The 21488-nt window shown below is 47.8% G+C and overlaps 1 protein-coding gene across 3 annotated transcripts in view; it reads right to left on the bottom strand.

The window, feature by feature from the left end:
• Positions 1–260: 260 nt before the first annotated feature.
• The window catches only part of CD2 (CD2 molecule), a 98353-nt gene continuing 77125 nt past the window's right edge, over positions 261–21488 (bottom strand). For 2 of the 3 annotated variants that reach the window (XM_077299340.1, XM_077299342.1), the window contains 2 exons: positions 4192–4308; positions 261–1142 (listed from right to left, as the gene is read on the bottom strand). In XM_077299340.1, coding sequence (XP_077155455.1) covers positions 778–1142; positions 4192–4308 — 482 coding nt within the window. In that variant the 3' untranslated portion in view covers positions 261–777. The remainder of the gene's footprint in view (positions 1143–4191; positions 4309–21488) is intronic. The other variant, XM_077299341.1, reaches the window with a different exon arrangement.

The raw sequence follows: 21488 nt of genomic DNA, 5'->3' as shown, positions 1-21488 counted from the left end.
GCTCCACTATAATGGGGATAACGACTGACAGATATTTGCATACAGCTGTAGGGTGGGCCCCAGAGTCCATTCCCCTGGTGGGCAGCAGACACCCCAGTCCGACCCTGTGCACAATCTATGCGGCTTGTCAATCATGCCAAGTGGGTGAAGCCAGAGATTATATCACTTGGCAGTCCACAGCCGGACTCCTAAAGTACTCAGAAGGCATTCTGGTCTAGACTTGCAAAGTAAGTACCCCAGGCTCATCCGGGCCAGGGCCAGGCTCTCCATTCCGTGATGTATACAGCTTGCAGTGTTGGATCTGGTGACAGATAATTAATATCAGCCTCCTATCATGGTGGTGGGGCCCCTTCAGGCTCCGGGCCCCGGGCGCCGCCTCGGTATGTGCAGCACAGATCTGAGGATAAATAGTATAACGGATGTTTAATAGTACAATATTGCGCACGGTATAATATACAGCGGGAATATACAGAGCCCCCGTAATAACTGTAGCACACACGTTACTGCAGCCCATCAGTGCCACCAGTATGAAGCAGAGTTGTGCGGTAAGATCCAAAGCCGAGATGTAGATCCCACTAGATGGAGATGAAGGCAGTATGGGAAATGTGGGGTCTGACCCCGAGAGAGCTCTCGTGGCAGCCATGGTGGACATCCTCCTACTTTCTGACACACCTGACATGGAGCAGATGCAATGTTTTAGATGGATGGGGGCAGCGTCCTAGGGTGGGGGCCGACGTGCTGGTCTCAGTGAGGTGGGCATCCTCTCTTCTGGAATCCCTAAAGGCGGCTCTTGCGGCTTTGCCGCGGTGGCTTGGACTTGGTGCGAGGCTGCAGTCTGGGGGCTTGCTCCCTGGGATGATTTCCCGGTAGGGCGGGTCTGCTCTGTGCAGGGGCTGGTGTGTCGCATGTTGTCGCAGTCTTTCCTGGGGCTGGTGGTGGTGGCAGCCGATGGCTCCTGGTCCGCTTCCCTTTCCTGCCCCCAGGGGTCGGCTCCCCCGGTCTGTGCGGGGTCGGTGGCTTCTGAACGAGGCCATGGTCTGTGCCGTCACCCTGGATGCACAACGGTCCGGTCTGGCCCGCAGGGGGCAGTAGTTGGCGCTGCACCGCGTTGGCTTGGCGTCTATTTGTTTCCACGTCTTCCTCTGTAAAGAATAAAACTGCAGTCACGAGATCGGAAGAGCAGAAAGACCCCCCGTTATTACATCCCGCACACAGGCGCAGCGGCCACCAGAGGGCGCACTGCCTGCATGTCAGCAGCATTACTTTGTGACTGCTGTAAAATAATCGCTGTACATGTAAAAGGGAAGAGTGGAACATATATAGTGAGATATGATGTGTGCAAAAGTCTCAGGCAGGGGGGGAATAAAGACCGCAGTCAGAAGCTTAGAAATACACCAGATACTGATGATGGAGGGGACGGGCTGTCACCAGATACTGAGGACGGAGGGGACGGGCTGTCACCAGATACTGAGGACGGAGGGGACGGGCCGTCACAGATACTGAGGACGGAGGGGACGGGCGGTCACCAGATACTGATGATGGAGGTGACGGGCGGTCAGCAGATACTGATGATGGAGAAGACGGGCGGTCACCAGATACTGATGATGGAGGTGACGGGCGGTCACCAGATACTGATGATGGAGGGGACGGGCAGTCACCAGTTACTGATGATGGAGGTGACGGGCGGTCACCAGATACTGATGATGGAGGTGACGGGCGGTCACCAGATACTGATGATGGAGGTGGCGGGCGGTCACCAGATACTAATGATGGAGGTGACGGGCGGTCACCAGATACTGATGATGGAGGGGACGGGCAGTCACCAGTTACTGATGATGGAGGTGATGGGCGGTCACCAGATACTGATGATGGAGGTGACGGGCGGTCACCAGATACTGATGATGGAGGTGACGGGCGGTCAGCAGATACTGATGATGGAGGTGACGGGCGGTCACCAGATACTGATGATGGAGTTGAAGGGCGGTCACCAGATACTGATGATGGAGGTGACGGGCGGTCACCAGATACTGATGATGGAGGTGACGGGCGGTCACCAGATACTGATGATGGAGGTGACGGGCGGTCACCAGATACTGATGGGATTTACAGTTCTCTTTTTTTTTTTTCACTTTGTATCTTGTTAATTGATACAAAAAAAATAATTAACCCTTCTACGTTGTACACTTGTGACTGCAGCATTTATTCCTCGCCTGTCTAAGACTTTTAGACCGTGCTGTATATGATGTGACGTGTGTATTGTGTGCTGTATACAGCTCTGGCATAAATGAAGAGACCGCTGCACAATGTTCAGTTTCTCTGATTTTTCTCTTTATATTTTTGAGTAAAATGTAAATTGTTCTTTTATTCTATAAACTACTGACAACATGTCTCCAAAGTTCCAAGCAATACATTTTGTACTTTTTTTCTGAAAAGGAGAAAAGGTCACAATTTATAAAAAACCCCAGTGCTTTCAGACCTCAAATAATGCAAAGAAAACAAGCTCATAATCATTTAGAAACAACAATACTAATGTTTTACCCCAGGAAGAGTTCAGAAATCAATATGTTGTGGAATAACCATGATTACTAATCCCAGCTTTCCTGCTTCTTGGCAGCTTTCCTCCAGTCTCTCACTCTGCTCCTGGGTGACCTTATACCGCTCCTGGTACAATAATGTCAGCAGTTCTTCTTTGTTTGATGGCTTGTGACTATCTATCTTCCTCTTGATTATATTCCAGAGGTTTTCAGTGGGGTTCAGGTCTGGAGATTGGGCGGCCATGACAGGGATTTGATGTGGTTCTCCATCCACACCTTGATTGACCTAGCTGTGTGGCATGGCACATTGTCCTGCTGGAAAAGCCAGTCCTCAGAGTTGGGGAACATTGCCTGAGCAGAAGGAATCAGCTGTTTTTCCAGGATAACCTTGTATTCGGCTGATTCATACGTCCTTCGCAAAGATGAACCTGCCCAATTCCAGCCTTGCTGACGCATCCCCAGATCATCCCTGATCCTCCACCAGATTTCACAGTGGGTGCAGATACTGTGACTTGTATACCTCTCCAGATCTCCGTCTAACCATTAGACGACCAGATGTTGGGCAAAGCTGAAAATTAGACTCATCAGAGAAGATTACCTTACTCCAGTCCTCTATGGTTCAATCCTTGTGGTCTTTGGCAATCTTCAGCCTGGTTCTCCTTTGCTTCTCATTGATGAAAGGCTTTTTTCAAGCTTTACATGACTTGAGTCCTGACTCTAGGAGCCTGTTACAAACTGTTCTTGCGGTGCACTTCACCCCAGCTGCCATTTGTCATTCCTTTTGTAGGTCACTTGATGTCATCTTGCATTTGCTGAGTGACTTTCGAATAAGATGACGGTCATCCCGGCCAGTGGAGAGTCGTTTTCCCCCTCTGCCTGTCTGAAGCTTTGTTGTCCACAATGTCTGCTGCTTGACCTTGTTGTAATGGACTGCCGTCTTACAAATTTTAAGGATGGAGGCAACATGATGCTCACTGTGCCCCTCTACTAGTAAAGCCAGAATGGAGCCCTTCTTTTCCTCACTTAAGACTTTTCTCTTCTACTCCTTTGGCATGGTTAAAAGTTATTTTTTCATTCCTATTACTCTTGGGATATTCCTAGCACTTGTTTTGCCATCCAGCTTGTCCTATTGCAGGAGGATTGTGAACACCACAGCATGGATTTTATACTTTCCTTCATTAGGACAGCACGGTGGCTCAGTGGTTAGCACAGCAGCCTTGCAGCCCTTGGGTCCTAGGTTCAAATTCCACCTTGGACAACATCTGCAAGGAGTTTGCATGTTCTCCCCGTGTTTGCGTGGGTTTCCTCCGGGTTCTCCTGTTTCCTCCCACATTCCAAAGACATACTGATAGGGAATGTAGAGTGTGAGCCCCATCGGGGACAGCGATGATAATGTGTGCAACCTGTAAAGCGCTGCAGAATATGTTAGTGCTATGTAAAGATTATTTATTATTAACTAAGATTTGGTTCAGGTGATCACCTAATCACAAGCACATTAGTAGAATGAGGTGTCCTCTGGTTGGAATTCACCTGACACTGGAATGGAATGGCTCAGACATGGCGAGAAGTGGATTTTTATACAACTGTGCAGTGGGCTCTTCATTTTTGCCAGAGCTGTATATGATGTGATGTGTATACGATGTGATGTTGCTCTCACCGGTTTGGCTGCGACTTCTCCAAGGCTTATACTTTACAGAGTAAACAACCAGAGCGATGAAGATGATGAGAGCTGCACCTCCGCCTGCGACACTCACAATCAGATAAAGGTCCCACACTGGAGAGAGAAGGATCAGGCAGAGCAGATCAGGCAGAGCGGCTGAGATGGGACTAGGTGCAGGGCTCAGATCTCAGCCGGGCCATACACATTACATATACAAACTGCTCCAGCTGCGACCAGTGTACAAGGAGGGCAGTCAGGGGTCCTCAGACACATCAGATGGTTGACTCTTCCCTCAAAGTTCAGGAGGTCCTTAAAGGGGGTTTCCACTACTTGGACAATTCCCTTTATTAAATGAAATGGATCAAGTGAAAATAAAATCAGCTAATGCTCACCTCCTGGACATTAATGCCTCCATGGGTGGACCAGTTCACAGCGCTGGGTGGAGCAAGGCACCATTTTACTGTAGCCCAGGGCTGTACTCTGAGCTGCAATTTCCCTCTGAAGAGGCTAATTACAGGAGTGACAAGATTCCCGACTCTCAGGGCATCAGCAGTGACAACATGTCTCACACTGTACTATTAATGATGGCACATCGACCAGCTGTCACCAATGATAGAGCAGAGGGTGGTGGCTGTATAAATCTGTATGTAGTGAGCTCCCCCTAGTGGTGGCTGTATAAATCTGTATGTAGTGAGCTCCCCCCTAGTGGTGTCTGTATAAATCTATATGTAGTGAGCTCCCTCTAGTGGTGACTGTATAAATCTGTATGTAGTGAGCTCCCCCTAGTGGTGGCTGTATAAATCTGTATGTAGTGAGCTCCCCCTAGTGGTGACTGTATAAATCTGTATGTAGTGAGCTCCCTCTAGTGGTGACAGTATAAATCTGTATGTAGTGAGCTTCCTCTAGTGGTGACTGTATAAATCTGTATGTAGTGAGCTCCCTCTAGTGGTGACTGTATAAATCTGTATGTAGTGACCTCCCTCTAGTGGTGACAGTATAAATCTGTATGTAGTGACCTCCCTCTAGTGGTGACTGTATAAATCTGTATGTAGTGAGCTCCCCCCTAGTGGTGGCTGTATAAATCTGTATGTAGTGAGCTCCCCCTAGTGGTGACTGTATAAATCTGTATGTAGTGAGCTCCCTCTAGTGGTGACAGTATAAATCTGTATGTAGTGAGCTTCCTCTAGTGGTGACTGTATAAATCTGTATGTAGTGAGCTCCCTCTAGTGGTGACAGTATAAATCTGTATGTAGTGACCTCCCTCTAGTGGTGACAGTATAAATCTGTATGTAGTGAGCTCCCTCTAGTGGTGACTGTATAAATCTGTATGTAGTGACCTCCCTTTAGTGGTGACTGTATAAATCTGTATGTAGTGAGCTCCCCCTAGTGGTGGCTGTATAAATCTGTATGTAGTGAGCTCCCCCTAGTGGTGACTGTATAAATCTGTATGTAGTGAGCTCCCTCTAGTGGTGACTGTATAAATCTGTATGTAGTGAGCTCCCTCTAGTGGTGACTGTATAAATCTGTATGTAGTGAGCTCCCTCTAGTGGTGACTGTATAAATCTGTATGTAGTGAGCTCCCTCTAGTGGTGACTGTATAAATCTGTATGTAGTGAGCTCCCTCTAGTGGTGACTGTATAAATCTGTATGTAGTGAGCTCCCTCTAGTGGTGACTGTATAAATCTGTATGTAGTGAGCTCCCTCTAGTGGTGACTGTATAAATCTGTATGTAGTGACCTCCCTCTAGTGGTGACTGTATAAATCTGTATGTAGTGACATCCCTCTAGTGGTGACAGTATAAATCTGTATGTAGTGAGCTCCCTCTAGTGATGACTGTATAAATCTGTATGTAGTGAGCTCCCCCTAGTGGTGACTGTATAAATCTGTATGTAGTGAGCTCCCTCTAGTGGTGACTGTATAAATCTGTATGTAGTGAGCTCCCTCTAGTGATGACTGTATAAATCTGTAGTGAGCTCCCTCTAGTGGTAGCTGTATAAATCTGTATGTAGTGAGCTCTCTCTAGTGGTGTCTGTATAAATCTGTATGTAGTGAGCTCCCCCTAGTGGTGACTGTATATATCTGTATACAGTGAGCTCCCTCTAGTGGTGACTGTATAAATCTGTATTTAGTGAGCTCCCCCTAGTGGTGACTGTATAAATCTGTATGTAGTGAGCTCCCTCTAGTGGTGACTGTATAAATCTATATGTAGTGAGCTCCTCTGAGTGGTGACTGTATAAATCTGTCACGATCCCTTAGCCGCTGCCACCAATTGATCACGAGATCCACAGGGATTCCTGACCACTGTCACCAATATGTCACGGATTGGGGTGACTTTAGACCAACAGACGGCTATCACATGTGCAGGGGGGCTTATCTTAGTTATCCCTCCACTGCCACAATGTGATGAAAAAAAGAAACACACACAAGGCTAGGGACCTCTTAGTTTACAGCAGGGGCTTATTTTAGGTATCCCACTGCTCTTCAATATACCACGAACTGCAGGGATTTTTGTGTATCCCGCTTACAGTTCCACTTAAACCTTGCAGCTCTCTGGTGCCCCCCTTTCTGTCAGGTCAGATTAGGTAATGCACCTAGGGTAATTAGTCGCCAGAAAGGCTGCCTGCTATGTACTGGCTATTGGGCACGCTGCAGCGACGCGATAAACTACTCCCACTCAGGCAGAAACAATTATCAATGCCGCAGTCGCTGCAATGTCACCCAAAGGCCTGCACACGGTAGTGCCGCCACCAGCTTCGATTAAACGGGTCCGAAGCTATCCCAAAACAGTAGCGTAAATTCCCTTCAGAAGGCTTAGGGTACGTTTTAGAACAGGAAGAATGAACTAGTATTAAATATTATACTCATAAAGTTTATGCAGTGTTTATACAAAGTTCTATAAAGATGTTACAACATGAGACAATTGCAAATATGTACAAAGTAATTATATAAAAAAAACAAGGATTACATGAGAAATAACACTTACATGTGTTCAAAGCATTGCAGGCAACCAGGCTAGTGGAGTTCCCATACGTCAAAATGCATCAGTAGGTCTGGATAGACAGCAGACAGACAGCTCAGGTAAAAACTGAAAAAAACTCCCTCTCTTGGATGCCTGCCAGCACTTAAAACCTACAGCCGGTGACCTCACAGAAAGGGCTGGCTTTCCCAAACCCTCCTACCTCTTTAGTTCTCCTAACTGTGCATTAAATATATCTGATGCCCGTAACTTCGCTACAGAACATGTCATAATCCTACCACATCCAGCATTCATCTCGAATTAATGTGGGCATTCTAATGAGATCAAATATGTCCTATCTGTCATGCATATTGACAGAGAAATCCCTACTTCTTTACCGGATGGAGTTAGAAGCTCATGTTTAGAGTGCTGGATAGATGCTCCGATGGAGATTAAGAATATATATTTTCGTGTTCCTATCTTAAATGGTTGGCCTAATATCTTACAAAAACAGAACAAAGGACTTCATGATTCTGGAAGTTTCTAATCCAGTTAAAGCTGGTCACTTTCCACTACAGGAAATGCCGGTTGTAAATACCTTGGCGAGGGGGATGAGGGCTTGTGAGCTGAAAGTCAGGAATTTGCAGCTACAAACTGTTGCAGAATCACTCCAAGAAGGGGGGCTTAGCCCACAGCATGCTAGCAAGAGAACTAAACTTATATGATATTTCATACCATATCGTGATACCTCCCCCTTTTGGCGTGCGCTACGGAGGTAGAATCCCACGGTATCCCTCCATGCGCACCTCAGTAGGTTCACCCTGGCGGGACAGTCCATCTGCATTCCCATGCTCCCTGCCCGCTTTGTGTTCAATGGTGAAGTCAAATTGCTGAAGGGCAAGGCTCCAGCGTAGCAACCTGCCGTTGGTTCCACACATTGCGTTTAGCCAGCGCAGAGGGTCGTGGTCGGTCACCACAGTGAAGGTGCGACCGTACAAGTAGGGCAGCAAGCACTGCAGGGCCCAGACTATGGCCAGGCACTCCTTCTCAATGGTGGAGTAGGCCACTTCCCTCGGCAAAAGTTTCTGGCTCAGGTACAACACCGGGTGCTCTTGGTCCTCCGAGTCAACCTGGCTGAGCACAGCACCGAGGCCAAACTCACTGGCGTCAGTACCAAGAACGGTCGACTGCTGTCGACTGCTTTCAACACAGGGGCGTTGCACAGTGCAGTTTTCAACGCCTGGAAGGCCCCCTCACAGCCATCTGTCCAGTTGACGATGTGGGGTAGCTTCTTCCTGGTGAGGTCCATCAAAGGTTTTGCCAGGCTACTATAGTGCTGTACGATGCACCTATAGTACCCTGCAGTGCCCAGGAAGGACATCACCTGTTTCTTGGTCCCAGGAGTGGGCCAGTTCACGATCGCACCCACTTTCTCAGGCTCTGGCTTTAGGGTGCCTCCGCCTACCCAGTGCCCCAGGTAGTGGACCTCCCTCATGCCCATCTGGCACTTCCCCGGCTTGATAGTCAGTCCTGCTCGGTGAATTTGCCTGAGCACCTCCTCGAGATGCTGCAGTTGTTCTTCCCAGGAGGGACTGAAGATGGCAATGTCATCCAAGTACGCCACTGCGTACTTCTCCAGTCCCTGAAGCAGGAGATTGACCATCCGCTGGAAAGTGGCAGGGGCATTCTTCATGCCGAAGGGCCTGACCGTGGACTCGTACACTCCAAAGGGTGTGATAAAGGCGGATTTCTCCTGCGCCTCGGGGCTCAGGGGAATCTGCCAGTATCCTCGACTCAGATCCATTATTGTCAGGTACTTTGCGCCAGCTGTTGTGAACTCTGTTTTTGGGCTCCCTCTTGTGGTCACAAGTGGTACTGTGTGAGTGCTGTCTTTGGGCTCCCTCTGGTGGCTCTTTGTGTCATTCTGCAGGTCTGAGGCAGGATCAGCTGTCTCGTTATCTGTTAGCTGGTTTCCTATTTAGCTCACCTGGACTTTCAGTGTTTGCCTGCTGTCGATGTATTCAGTGCTATTTTGATCTCTCCTGAATTCCTTCGCTATCAGTCTCTTCAAGAGAAGCTAAGTTTTCTGTTTGGTTATTTTTTGCTCATCAGTGTTCAATATGTTTCTTGGTTATTTACTTGTCCTTGTCCAGCTTGCTAATATGTGATTTCCTTGCTTGCTGGTAGCTCTGGGGGGCTGAGTTTCTCCCCTCACACCGTTAGTTGGTGTGGGGGTTCTTGAATTCTCGGCGTGGATATTTTGTATAGGGTTTTTTACTGACCGCACAGTTCCCTGCCTGTCTTCTGCTATCTAGTATTAGTGGGCCTCATTTGCTGAATCTGTTTTCATTTCTACGTTTTGTATTTTCCCCTTACCTCACCGTTAATATTTGTTGGGGGCTTCCTATATCTTTGGGGTCATTTCTCTGAGGCAAGTGAGGTCTTACTTTCTCTATAGGGGTAGCAAGTTTCTCAGGCTGCATCGAGACGTCGAGGAATTTAGGCACGTTCACCGGCTACCTTCAGTGTGTTTGGTTAGGATCGGGTTTTGCGGTCAGTCCAGTTACCACCTCCTTAGAGCTCGTTCTATGTTCAGTTACTTAGCTAGTTCATTCTGTGATACTCAGCCACTAAGGATCATAACAGTACAGCAGGCCAAAAAGTGTTTAATGCATCGCAGAAGTGGGATAAGAGAAGTCCTGAGTACAATTTTTTTTTTTTCTCCTCTCCCTTTGCTGCAGTCTGTCCAGCTTCTCTCATCCCCTTAATCTCTGGGTGGCTTTGAGTTCAGCTGCAGACATGGATATTCAGAGTCTGACTTCTAGTGTGGATCATCTTGCTGCAAGGGTGCAAAGCATTCAGGATTTTGTTGTTCACAGTCCTATGTCTGAGCCAAAAGTACCTATTCCTGAGTTGTTTTCTGGAGATAGATCTAGGTTTCTGAATTTTAAGAATAATTGTAAATTATTTCTTTCTTTGAGACCTCGTTCCTCTGGTGATTCCGCTCAGCAAGTTAGAATTGTTATCTCCCTGTTACGTGGCGACCCTCAAGATTGGGCCTTCTCCCTGGCGCCAGGAGATCCTGCATTGCTGAATGTGGATGCGTTTTTTCTGGCGCTTGGACTGCTTTATGAGGAACCTAATCTTGAGAACCAGGCAGAAAAGGCCTTGCTGGCTCTCTCTCAGGGCCAGGATGAAGCTGAGGTGTATTGTCAAAAATTTCGGAAATGGTCGGTGCTTACTCAATGGAATGAGTGTGCTCTGGCTGCAAATTTCAGAGAATGTCTTTCTGAAGCCATTAAGAATGTTATGGTGGGGTTCCCCACGCCTGCAAGTCTGAATGACTCAATGGCTTTGGCCATTCAGATTGATCGGCGTTTGCGGGAGCGCAAATCTGCGCACCATCTGGCGGTGTTTTCTGAACAGAGACCTGAGTCTATGCAATGTGACCGAATTCTGACCAGAATTGAGCGGCAAAATCATAGACGTCAAAATGGGTTGTGCTTTTACTGTGGTGATTCAACTCATGTTATCTCAGCATGCTCTAAGTGAGTAAAAAAAATCGCTAAATCTGTCACCGTTGGTACTATACAGCCTAAATTCATTTTGTCTGTTACTTTAATTTGTTCTTTGTCATCCTACTCGGTTATGGCTTTTGTGGATTCAGGTGCTGCCCTGAACCTGATGGATTTGTCGTTTGCCAGGCGCTGTGGTTTTGTTCTGGAGCCTTTAGAATTCCCTATTCCACTGAGGGGAATTGATGCTACACCATTGGCTGAGAATAAGCCTCAGTATTGGACTCAAGTGACCATGTGCATGACTCCTGTACATCAGGAGGTGATTCGCTTTCTTGTGTTGCATAATTTGCATGATGTTGTCGTTTTGGGTCTGCCATGGCTGCAGGCCCATAATCCAGTTCTGGATTGGAAAGCTATGTCTGTTTCAAGTTGGGGTTGCCAGGGGATTCATGGCGATGCTCCTTTGGTGTCAATTGCTTCTTCCACTCCTTCTGAGGTCCCTGAGTTTTTGTCGGACTACCAGGATGTATTTGATGAGCCCAGATCCGGTGCCCTGCCTCCTCACAGGGATTGTGATTGTGCTATAAATTTGATTCCTGGTAGTAAGTTCCCTAAGGGACGACTTTTTAATTTGTCTGTACCAGAACATGCCACGATGCGGAGTTATATAAAGGAGTCTTTAGAGAAGGGACATATTCGCCCGTCCTCCTCCCCTCTTGGTGCAGGATTCTTTTTTGTGGCCAAAAAGGATGTTTCTCTGAGACCTTGTATAGATTATCGTCTTCTAAATAAAATCACGGTCAAATTTCAGTATCCTTTGCCATTATTATCTGATCTGTTTGCTCAGATTAAGGGGTCCAGTTGGTTCACCAAGATAGATCTTCGTGGTGCGTATAACCTTGTGCGTATTAAGCAGGGGGATGAATGGAAAACAGCATTTAATACGCCCGAAGGCCATTTTGAGTACTTGGTGATGCCTTTTGGACTCTCTAATGCTCCTTCTGTGTTCCAGTCCTTCATGCATGAGATCTTCTGAGAATATCTGGATAAATTTATGATTGTGTATCTGGATGACATTTTGGTCTTTTCTGAGGACTGGGAGTCCCATGTGAAGCAGGTCAGGATGGTATTTCAGGTCCTGCGTGCTAATGCCTTATTTGTGAAGGGCTCAAAATGTCTCTTCGGAGTACAGAAGGTTTCCTTTTTGGGTTTTATTTTATCTCCTTCTACTATTGAGATGGACCCAGTCAAGGTCCAGGCTATTCATGACTGGACTCAGCCTACATCTGTTAAGAGTCTTCAGAAGTTCTTGGGCTTTGCTAATTTTTAACGTCGCTTCATTGCTAATTTTTCTGGCGTGGTTAAACCCTTGACGGATTTGACCAAGAAGGGTTCTGATGTGACTAATTGTTCTCCTGCGGCCGTGGAAGCCTTTCGGGAGCTGAAGCGCCGGTTTTCTTCGGCTCCAGTTTTGTGTCAGCCTGATGTCTCTCTTCCTTTTCAGGTCGAGGTTGATGCTTCTGAGATTGGAGCAGGGGCTGTTTTGTCGCAGAGAAGCTCTGATTGCTCGGTGATGAAACCTTGTGCTTTCTTTTCAAGAAAGTTTTCGCCTGCCGAGCGGAATTATGATGTTGGTAATCGGGAGTTGTTGGCTATGAAATGGGCATTTGAGGAGTGGCGACATTGGCTCGAGGGAGCTAAGCATCATGTGGTGGTCTTGACTGATCACAAAAATCTGATTTATCTCGAGTCTGCCAAGCGGCTGAATCCTAGACAGGCTCATTGGTCGTTGTTTTTCTCCCGTTTCGATTTCGTGGTCTCGTACCTGCCTGGTTCGAAGAACGTGAAGGCTGATGCTCTTTCTAGGAGTTTTGTGCCTGACTCTCCGGGAGTTTCAGAGCCGGCTGGTATCCTCAGAGAGGGAGTGATTTTGTCTGCCATTTCCCCAGATTTGCGACGAATGCTGCAGAAATTTCAGGCGGATAGACCTGACCGTTGCCCACCAGAGAGACTGTTTGTCCCAGATAGATGGACCAGCAGAGTTATTTCCGAGGTTCATTCTTCGGTGTTGGCAGGCCATCCTGGGATTTTTGGTACCAGAGATTTGGTGGCTAGGTCCTTTTGGTGGCCTTCCTTGTTGCGGGATGTGCGTTCCTTTGTGCAGTCCTGTGGGATTTGTGCTCGGGCTAAGCCTTGCTGTTCTCGTGCCAGCGGTTTGCTTTTGCCTTTGCCTGTCCCGAAGAGGCCTTGGACGCACATTTCCATGGATTTTATTTAGGATCTTCCAGTCTCTCAGAGAATGTCTGTCATCTGGGTGGTGTGTGATCGTTTTTCCAAAATGGTCCATTTGGTGCCCTTGCCTAAGTTGCCTTCCTCCTCCGATTTGGTTCCTCTATTTTTTCAGAATGTGGTTCACTTGCACGGCATCCCTGAAAATATTGTGTCTGACAGAGGATCCCAGTTTGTGTCCAGATTTTGGCGGATCTTTTGTGCTAAGATGGGCATTGATTTGTCTTTTTGGTCGGCCTTCCATCCTCAGACGAATGGCCAAACCGAGCGAACTAATCAGACCTTGGAAATTTATTTAAGATGTTTTGTTTCTGCTGATCAGGATGATTGGGTGACTTTTTTGCCATTGGCCGAGTTTGCCCTTAATAATCGGGCTAGTTCTGCTACTTTGGTTTCGCCTTTTTTCTGCAATTCTGGTTTTCATCCTCGTTTTTCCTCTGGTCAGGTTGAGCCTTCTGACTGTCCTGGGGTGGATTCTGTGGTGGATAGGTTGCAGCAGATTTGGAACCATGTGGTGGACAATTTGAAGTTGTCACAGGAGAAGGCTCAGCACTTTGCCAACCGCCGTCGCGGTGTGGGTCCCCGACTTCGTGTTGGGGATTTGGTATGGCTGTCTTCTCGGTATGTTCCTATGAAGGTCTCCTCTCCTAAATTCAAGCCTCACTTCATCGGTCCTTATAAGATTTTGGAAATCCTTAACCCGGTGTCATTTCGTTTGGACCTCCCAGCGTCGTTTGCCATTCATAACGTGTTCCATAGGTCTTTGTTGCGGAGGTATGTGGTGCCTGTGGTTCCTTCTGTTGAGCCCCCTGCCCCGGTGCTGGTTGAGGGCGAATTGGAGTACGTGGTGGAGAAGATCTTGGATTCTCGTATTTCTAGACGGAGGCTTCAGTATTTGGTGAAGTGGAAGGGCTATGGTCAGGAGGATAATTCCTGGGTTGTCGCCTCTGATGTTCATGCGGCCGATTTGGTTCATGCCTTCCATGTGGCTCATCCTGATCGCCCTGGGGGTTTTGATGAGGGTTCGGTGACCCCTCCTCAAGGGGGGGTACTGTTGTGAACTCTGTTTTTGGGCTCCCTCTTGTGGTCACAAGTGGTACTGTGTGAGTGCTGTCTTTGGGCTCCCTCTGGTGGCTCTTTGTGTCATTCTGCAGGTCTGAGGCAGGATCAGCTGTCTCGTTATCTGTTAGCTGGTTTCCTATTTAGCTCACCTGGACTTTCAGTGTTTGCATGCTGTCGATGTATTCAGTGCTATTTTGATCTCTCCTGAATTCCTTCGCTATCAGTCTCTTCAAGAGAAGCTAAGTTTTCTGTTTGGTTATTTTTTGCTCATCAGTGTTCAATATGTTTCTTGGTTATTTACTTGTCCTTGTCCAGCTTGCTAATATGTGATTTCCTTGCTTGCTGGTAGCTCTAGGGGGCTGAGTTTCTCCCCTCACACCGTTAGTTGGTGTGGGGGTTCTTGAATTCTCGGCGTGGATATTTTGTATAGGGTTTTTTACTGACCGCACAGTTCCCTGCCTGTCTTCTGCTATCTAGTATTAGTGGGCCTCATTTGCTGAATCTGTTTTCATTTCTACGTTTTGTATTTTCCCCTTACCTCACCGTTAATGTTTGTTGGGGGCTTCCTATATCTTTGGGGTCATTTCTCTGAGGCAAGTGAGGTCTTACTTTCTCTATAGGGGTAGCAAGTTTCTCAGGCTGCGTCGAGACGTCCAGGAATTTAGGCACGTTCACCGGCTACCTTCAGTGTGTTTGGTTAGGATCGGGTTTTGCGGTCAGTACAGTTACCACCTCCCTAGAGCTCGTTCTATGTTCAGTTACTTAGCTAGTTCATTCTGTGATCCTCAGCCACTAAGGATCATAACAGCCAGCTAACTTCTCAAGCAGCTCCTCTATGCGCGGCATTGGGTGCACGTCAGAGGCTGTAATGGCGTTGAGCCCCCTGTAGTCCACGCAGAACCGGGTGGTCCGGTCCTTTGGCACGAGCACTACAGGTGAGGCCCACGCGCTCTTTGACCGTCGAATCACCCTCAGCTGTAACATCTCATCGATCTCCTGGCGCATAATCTGCTGCACCTGGTCAGAGATTCGATAGGGTGTTTGCCGTAGTGGGGCGTGATTCCCGGTGTCCACCTCGTGGACGGCTAACTCAGTCCTTCCAGGCCGGTTAGAGAACACGACCCGGAAGGGTTCCAATGCGGTTTGCAACTGCAACCGCTGTGGTTCATCTAGCGAGGCGCTTACCTCCACGTCCTCGATGGACCCACCGGCCTTGGCTTGGGCCAGCATGTCCAGGAGGACGTCTTCCTCCCCGTCTTCGTGTGCGCTGCAGACCGGTAGGACAAAAGGTTCACGTTCGTGATGAGCCTTCATCATGTTGACGTGAAAGGCCTTTCGCCTACCCCGAGCGTGGTCAAGCGTGACCACGTAGGTGACCGGATTGAGCTGTTGGTGGACGACGTACGGGCCCTCCCAGGCTGCCTGAAGCTTATCCGTTGGTACGGGGACCAGCACCCACACCTTTTGACCCACGTGGTAGGTCCGCTCCCGGGCATTCTGGCCGTACCAGTGCTTCTGATCAGCCTGAGCCTGCATCATGTTGTCATGCACCAACTGCGTCAAGGTCTGCATCTTGTAACGGAAGCGCATGACATACTCCACTATGGACACTTCAGAAGGGTTCGGCTCCTCTTCCCAGGATTCTCTTACCAACCCAAGGGGTCCCCGGACTCGCCTGCCATACAGGAGCTCGAAGGGAGAGAACCCCGTCGAGGCCTGCGGAACCTCTCGGTAAGCGAACAGCAGGTGTGGGAGATACCTGTTGTGAATTCTGTTCTCGAACTCCCCAATGTCAATGTCCTAGTACTGGTTCAATTCTCTTGGATCTTTCAGATGACCTGTCTACTTCAGCAAAAGCTAAGTCCCTGCTAGCTTATTTGTTACCACTGTTTTTTTGTCCAGCTTGCTATCATGATTTTGTCCTGTTAGCTGGAAGCTCTGGGATGCAGAGTGGCACCACCGCGCCGTGAGTCGGTGCGGTGGTTTCTTTTGCACACTCTGCGTGGTTTTTTGTTAGTTTTTATGCTGACCGCAAAGATACCTTTTCTATCCTCAGTCTGTTTAGTTAAGCCTGGCCTCCTTTGCTGAAACCTGTTTAATTCCTGTGTTTGTGACTTCCATCTTAACTCACAGTCAATATGTGTGGGGGGCTGCCTATTTCTTTGGGGAATTTCTCTGAGGCAAGTTAGGCTGTATTTTCTATCTTTAGGGGTAGTTAGCTCTTAGGCTGTGAAGAGGCGTCTAGGCAGAGTCAGGAACGCTCCACGGCTATTTCTAGTTGTTGTGATAGGTTTAGGGGTTGCGGTCAGCAGAGCTTCCACTTCCCAGAGCTCGTCCTGTTGTGAATTTTGATTCTGGGCTCCCCCGGTGGCTACTGGTGGAATTGAACTGGTGTCTTCATCTTCTCTGTTCACCTGTTCCCATCAAGATGTGGGAGTCGCTATATAACCTTGCTGCTCTGTTAGTTGCTTGCCGGTCAACAATGTTATCAGAAGCCTCTCTGTGCTTGTTCCTGCTCCTAGACAACTACTAGATAAGTTGGACTCTTGTCCATGTTTGTTTTTGCATTTTGGTTCCAGTTCACAGCTGTAGTTTCGTTACTGTGTCTGGAAAGCTCTTGTGAACAGGAATTGCCACTCTGGTGTTATGAGTTAATGCCAGAGTTTTAAAGTAATTTCTGGATGGTGTTTTTGATTAGGGTTTTCAGCTGACCATGAAAGTGTCCTTTCTGTCTTCTGCTATGTAGTAAGTGGACCTCAAATTTGCTAAACCTATTTTCATACTACGTTTGTTATTTCATCTTAATTCACCGCCAATACATGTGGGGGGCCTCTGTCTCCTTTTGGGGTATTTCTCTAGAGGTGAGCTAGGACTAATATTTTCCTCTGCTAGCATTATTTAGTCCTCCGGCTGGTGCTGGGCATCTAGAATCAACGTAGGCATGCTACCCGGCCACTGCTAGTTGTGTGTTAGGTTTAGTTCATGGTCAGCTCAGTTCCCATCTTCCAAGAGCTAGTTCCTATATATGCTTATGCTATGATCTCTTGCCATTGAGATCATGACAGTTTGACCGGCCCACTAAAGGGTTAAAATCCTTGGCTGAGAAAGGAGAGAAATAAGTAGTTTGCTGAAATTTTTTTTTTTTTTTCTCTCTCCTTTGAATGGCTCTGTGTCCACCTGTTTGTAATGGATCTTCAGAGTGTAACTGCAGGTTTGAATAATCTCGCCACGAAGGTACAAAATTTGCAAGATTTTGTTTGTCATGCACCTGTATCTGAGCCGAGAATTCCTTTGCCGGAATTTTTCTCGGGGAATAGATCTGGGTTTCAGAATTTTCGAAATAATTGCAAATTATTTTTGTCCCTGAAATCTCGCTCTGCCGGAGACCCTGCACAGCAGGTCAGGATTGTGATTTCCTTGCTCCGGGGCGACCCTCAAGACTGGGCTTTTTCATTGACACCAGGGGATCCTGCGTTGCTCAATGTGGATGCGTTTTTTCTGGCCTTGGGGTTGCTTTATGACGAACCTCATTTGGAGCTTCAGGCAGAAAAAACTTTGATGTCCCTATCTCAGGGGCAAGATGAAGCGGAAATTTACTGCCAAAGATTCCGTAAATGGTCTGTGCTTACTCAGTGGAATGAGTGCGCCCTGGCGGCGACTTTCAGAGAGGGTCTCTCTGATGCCATTAAGGATGTTATGGTGGGGTTCCCTGTGCCTGCGGGTCTGAATGAGTCCATGACAATGGCTATTCAGATCGATAGGCGTTTGCGGGAGCGCAAACCAGTGCACCATCTGGCGGTGTCCACTGAGAAGTCGCCAGAGAGTATGCAGTGTGATAGAATTCTGTCCCGAAGCGAGCGGCAGAATTTTAGACGGAAAAATGGGTTGTGTTTCTATTGTGGTGATTCTACTCATGTTATATCAGCATGCTCTAAGCGCACTAAAAAGCTTGATAAATCTGTTTCCATTTGCACCTTACCGTCTAAGTTTATTCTATCTGTGACCCTGATTTGCTCTTTGTCATCTATTACCACGGACGCCTATGTCGACTCTGGCGCCGCTTTGAGTCTTATGGATTGGTCCTTTGCCAAACGCTGTGGGTATGATTTAGAGCCTTTGGAGACTCCTATTCCTCTGAAGGGGATTGACTCCACCCCATTGGCTAATAATAAACCACAATACTGGACACAAGTAACTATGCGTATTAATCCGGATCACCAGGAGACTATTCGTTTTCTAGTGCTGTATAATCTACATGAGGATTTGGTGCTGGGATTGCCATGGCTGCAATCTCACAACCCAGTCCTCGACTGGAGAGCTATGTCTGTGTTGAGCTGGGGATGTAAGGGGGCTCATGGGGATGTACCTGTGGTTTCCATTTCATCATCTATTCCCTCTGAAATTCCTGAGTTCCTGTCTGACTATCGTGACGTCTTTGAAGAATCCAAGCTTGGTTCGTTACCTCCGCACCGAGAGTGCGATTGTGCCATAGATTTAATCCCGGGTAGTAAATACCCAAAGGGTCGTTTATTTAATCTGTCTGTGCCTGAACATGCTGCTATGCGTGAATATATAAAGGAGTCCTTGGAAAAGGGACATATTCGTCCATCGTCATCTCCCTTAGGAGCCGGTTTTTTCTTTGTGTCAAAAAAAGACGGCTCTTTGAGACCATGTATTGATTATCGGCTTTTGAATAAAATCACTGTTAAATATCAATACCCATTGCCGTTGCTGACTGATTTGTTTGCTCGCATAAAGGGGGCCAAGTGGTTCTCTAAGATTGACCTTCGTGGGGCGTATAATTTGGTGCGAATCAGGCAGGGGGATGAGTGGAAAACCGCATTTAATACGCCCGAGGGCCACTTTGAGTATTTAGTGATGCCTTTTGGTCTTTCTAATGCTCCGTCAGTTTTCCAGTCCTTTATGCATGATATTTTTCGCGATTATTTGGATAAATTTATGATTGTGTATCTGGATGATATTCTGATTTTTTCGGATGACTGGGACTCTCATGTCCAGCAAGTCAGGAGGGTTTTTCAGGTTTTGCGGTCTAATTCTTTGTGTGTGAAGGGTTCTAAGTGTGTTTTTGGGGTACAGAGGATTTCCTTTTTGGGATATATTTTTTCCCCCTCTTCCATTGAAATGGATCCTGTCAAGGTTCAAGCTATTTGTGATTGGACGCAGCCCTCTTCTCTTAAGAGTCTTCAGAAATTTTTGGGCTTTGCTAACTTTTATCGTCGATTTATTGCTGGTTTTTCGGATATTGCTAAGCCATTGACCGATTTGACTAAGAAGGGTGCTGATGTTGCTGATTGGTCCCCTGATGCTGTGGAGGCCTTTCGGGAGCTTAAGCGCCGTTTTTCCTCTGCCCCTGTGTTGCGTCAGCCTGATGTTGCTCTACCTTTTCAGGTTGAGGTCGACGCTTCTGAGATCGGAGCTGGGGCAGTGTTGTCGCAGAAAAGTTCTGACTGCTCCGTGATGAGGCCTTGTGCCTTCTTTTCCCGTAAATTTTCGCCCGCTGAGCGGAATTATGATGTTGGGAATCGGGAGCTTTTGGCCATGAAGTGGGCTTTTGAGGAGTGGCGCCATTGGCTTGAGGGGGCCAGACATCAGGTGGTGGTATTGACTGACCACAAAAATTTGATTTATCTTGAGACCGCCAGGCGCCTGAATCCTAGACAGGCGCGCTGGTCATTATTTTTCTCTCGGTTTAATTTTGTGGTGTCATACCTACCGGGTTCTAAGAATGTTAAGGCGGATGCCCTTTCTAGGAGTTTTGAGCCTGACTCACCTGGTAACTCTGAGCCCACAGGTATCCTTAAGGATGGAGTGGTATTGTCAGCCGTTTCTCCAGACCTGCGGCGGGCCTTGCGGGAGTTTCAGGCGGATAGACCTGATCGTTGCCCACCTGATAAACTGTTTGTTCCTGATGATTGGACCAGTAGAGTCATCTCTGAGGTTCATTCTTCTGCGTTGGCAGGTCATCCTGGCATTTTTGGTACCAGGGATTTGGTGGCAAGGTCCTTCTGGTGGCCTTCCCTGTCACGAGATGTGCGAGGCTTTGTGCAGTCTTGTGACGTTTGTGCTCGGGCCAAGCCTTGTTGTTCTCGGGCTAGTGGATTGTTGTTGCCCTTGCCTATTCCTAAGAGGCCTTGGACGCACATCTCGATGGATTTTATTTCAGATCTGCCTGTTTCTCAGAAGATGTCTGTCATCTGGGTGGTGTGTGACCGTTTCTCTAAGATGGTCCATTTGGTTCCTCTGCCCAAGTTGCCTTCTTCTTCCGAGTTGGTTCCTCTGTTTTTTCAAAATGTTGTTCGTTTGCATGGTATTCCTGAGAATATCGTTTCTGACAGAGGGACCCAATTCGTGTCTAGATTTTGGCGGGCATTCTGTGCTAGGATGGGCATAGATTTATCTTTTTCGTCCGCTTTCCATCCTCAGACGAATGGCCAGACCGAGCGGATTAATCAGACCCTGGAGACATATCTGAGGTGTTTTGTGTCTGCTGACCAGGATGATTGGGTTGCTTTTTTGCCATTGGCGGAGTTCGCTCTCAATAATCGGGCCAGCTCTGCCACTTTGGTGTCCCCGTTTTTCTGTAATTCGGGGTTTCATCCTCGATTTTCCTCTGGTCAGGTGGAATCTTCGGATTGTCCTGGAGTGGATGCTGTGGTGGAGAGATTGCATCAGATCTGGGGGCAGGTGGTGGACAATTTGAGGTTGTCCCAGGAGAAGACTCAGCTTTTTGCCAACCGCCACCGTCGTGTTGGTCCTCGGCTTTGTGTTGGGGATTTGGTGTGGTTGTCTTCTCGTTTTGTCCCTATGAGGGTCTCTTCTCCTAAGTTTAAGCCTCGGTTCATTGGCCCGTATAAGATATTGGAGATTCTTAACCCTGTTTCCTTCCGTTTGGACCTCCCTGCATCCTTTTCTATTCATAACGTTTTTCATCGGTCATTATTGCGCAGGTATGAGGTACCGGTTGTGCCTTCCGTTGAGCCTCCTGCTCCGGTGTTGGTTGAGGGTGAGTTGGAGTACGTTGTGGAGAAAATCTTAGACTCTCGTGTTTCCAGACGGAGACTCCAGTATCTGGTCAAGTGGAAGGGATACGGCCAGGAGGATAATTCTTGGGTGAATGCATCTGATGTTCATGCCTCTGATCTGGTTCGTGCCTTTCATAGGGCCCATCCTGATCGCCCTGGTGGTTCTGGTGAGGGTTCGGTGCCCCCTCCTTGAGGGGGGGGTACTGTTGTGAATTTTGATTCTGGGCTCCCCCGGTGGCTACTGGTGGAATTGAACTGGTGTCTTCATCTTCTCTGTTCACCTGTTCCCATCAAGATGTGGGAGTCGCTATATAACCTTGCTGCTCTGTTAGTTGCTTGCCGGTCAACAATGTTATCAGAAGCCTCTCTGTGCTTGTTCCTGCTCCTAGACAACTACTAGATAAGTTGGACTCTTGTCCATGTTTG

The sequence above is a fragment of the Ranitomeya variabilis genome, chromosome 3 (assembly GCF_051348905.1).
Source record: "Ranitomeya variabilis isolate aRanVar5 chromosome 3, aRanVar5.hap1, whole genome shotgun sequence".
NCBI lineage: Eukaryota > Metazoa > Chordata > Amphibia > Anura > Dendrobatidae > Ranitomeya > Ranitomeya variabilis.
This window is presented reverse-complemented; position numbering and strand designations above follow the sequence as displayed.